The sequence below is a fragment of the Mitosporidium daphniae genome, assembly GCF_000760515.2.
Source record: "Mitosporidium daphniae strain UGP3 chromosome Unknown contig-340, whole genome shotgun sequence".
NCBI lineage: Eukaryota > Fungi > Microsporidia > Mitosporidium > Mitosporidium daphniae.
The window spans coordinates 1-1310 of NW_013546466.1; the positions used below are offsets into that span (position 1 = coordinate 1).

Genomic DNA, 1310 nt, shown 5'->3' on the forward strand with positions numbered 1-1310 from the left:
CATAGTAAGAGGAAAAGGTCTGATGAATGGCGTTATCATCGATGAATCAAAGCTGCCTGAAAATATAGTTACTTGGCATTTGTGTCTACTTTTCAAGAAATCCGGGCTTATTGCAAAACAAACGCAAAACAATATCATTCGATTCGCTCCGCCCTTGGTTATTTCGCACGCAGAATTGGATCGTGGAATTGAGATCATTTTGAAATCGTTGGATCAAATTATGCATTGTACCCTATCCGATTTTAAAGGCGAGTAAAATTTAGGTGATTTTTTAATTTTCAATTTAATTTCTGATACAACTGCAGTGCACAAAAATAATTAAATTGGTTCGGTTCTCGAACAATCTGTCTCAAGTGTTTCAATTGAATCTATAAATACGTGGTTCAATCATGCAGCGGAACACCTAGGAATGAATTTATCAAATAATATTGCACTTTTCTTTTTCATGATTGCCTTATTTTTCTCTTATTCTTCCACCGAGGCCCCAGGTATTGCTAACGCTTCACCTGGAGCTGATTCTGGCAAGGAGGCAAGCCAGATAAACCAGGCAAACCAAGCTAGCCAGGCAAACCAAGCCAGCCAGGCAAACCAGGCAAACCAAGCAAACCAGACTAGCTCTATTTTATATAAAAGAAAGGTGTGTACTAGAATGGATAAATTGCCTTTCTGCGTTGAGCTTAAAGCCAAGTTTCCATGCAATGGAAATACATCCAACTTTAAGCCTCAAGATCCTTCCAAGCAGATTCAAAAATCTGCAGCCCCTTTGGCCCAAGAGCCAGCGACTTCTCAACAAGCTATATCCACATTTTCAGAAGAGGCGAGCCTCTCCATGCCTCAAAATCCCATTGGCCAGCAATCCAGCAATTTTTCATCAAATACCTCTTCTCAGGCTTCTCAAGCTCCTCAAGCAGCTCAGGCTATTCAAGCTTCTCAGACTAATAAAACTTCTCAAGCAGCTCAGGCTATTCAAGCTTCTCAGACTAATAAAACTTCTCAGACTGCTAAAGCTTCTCAAGTTGCTTCAAATGCTTCAATACCCACCAGTAATACAACATCCATGTCTGAAAAGCCCTCGATATCTAACAGCAGCTCTGCTTTGGTTTCGCAAGCATCCCAAAATGCCTCTGTCTTGAGAAATGAAACATCTGTAGCAGTGAATGCGACCACCGCTAGCAAATCTACTACCCCTAAAAAAGCTCCTTGCGCTAAAAAATCTTCAACTAGCGCTTCCTTGACAACAAGAAACTCCACCGATGAAAAGTCCATATCAAGTGAGGTCTCTGCAGCATCATCATCTCTATCTAATTGCA

General features: G+C 40.9%; 1 protein-coding gene across 1 annotated transcript; it reads left to right on the forward strand.

The window, feature by feature from the left end:
- Positions 1-445: 445 nt before the first annotated feature.
- On the forward strand, positions 446-1310 carry DI09_340p10 (uncharacterized protein; the record flags this gene model as incomplete). The annotated part of the gene is made up of 1 exon (XM_013382465.1): positions 446-1310. A coding segment is annotated over one exon (865 nt), but the record flags the coding sequence as incomplete, so codon positions are not given.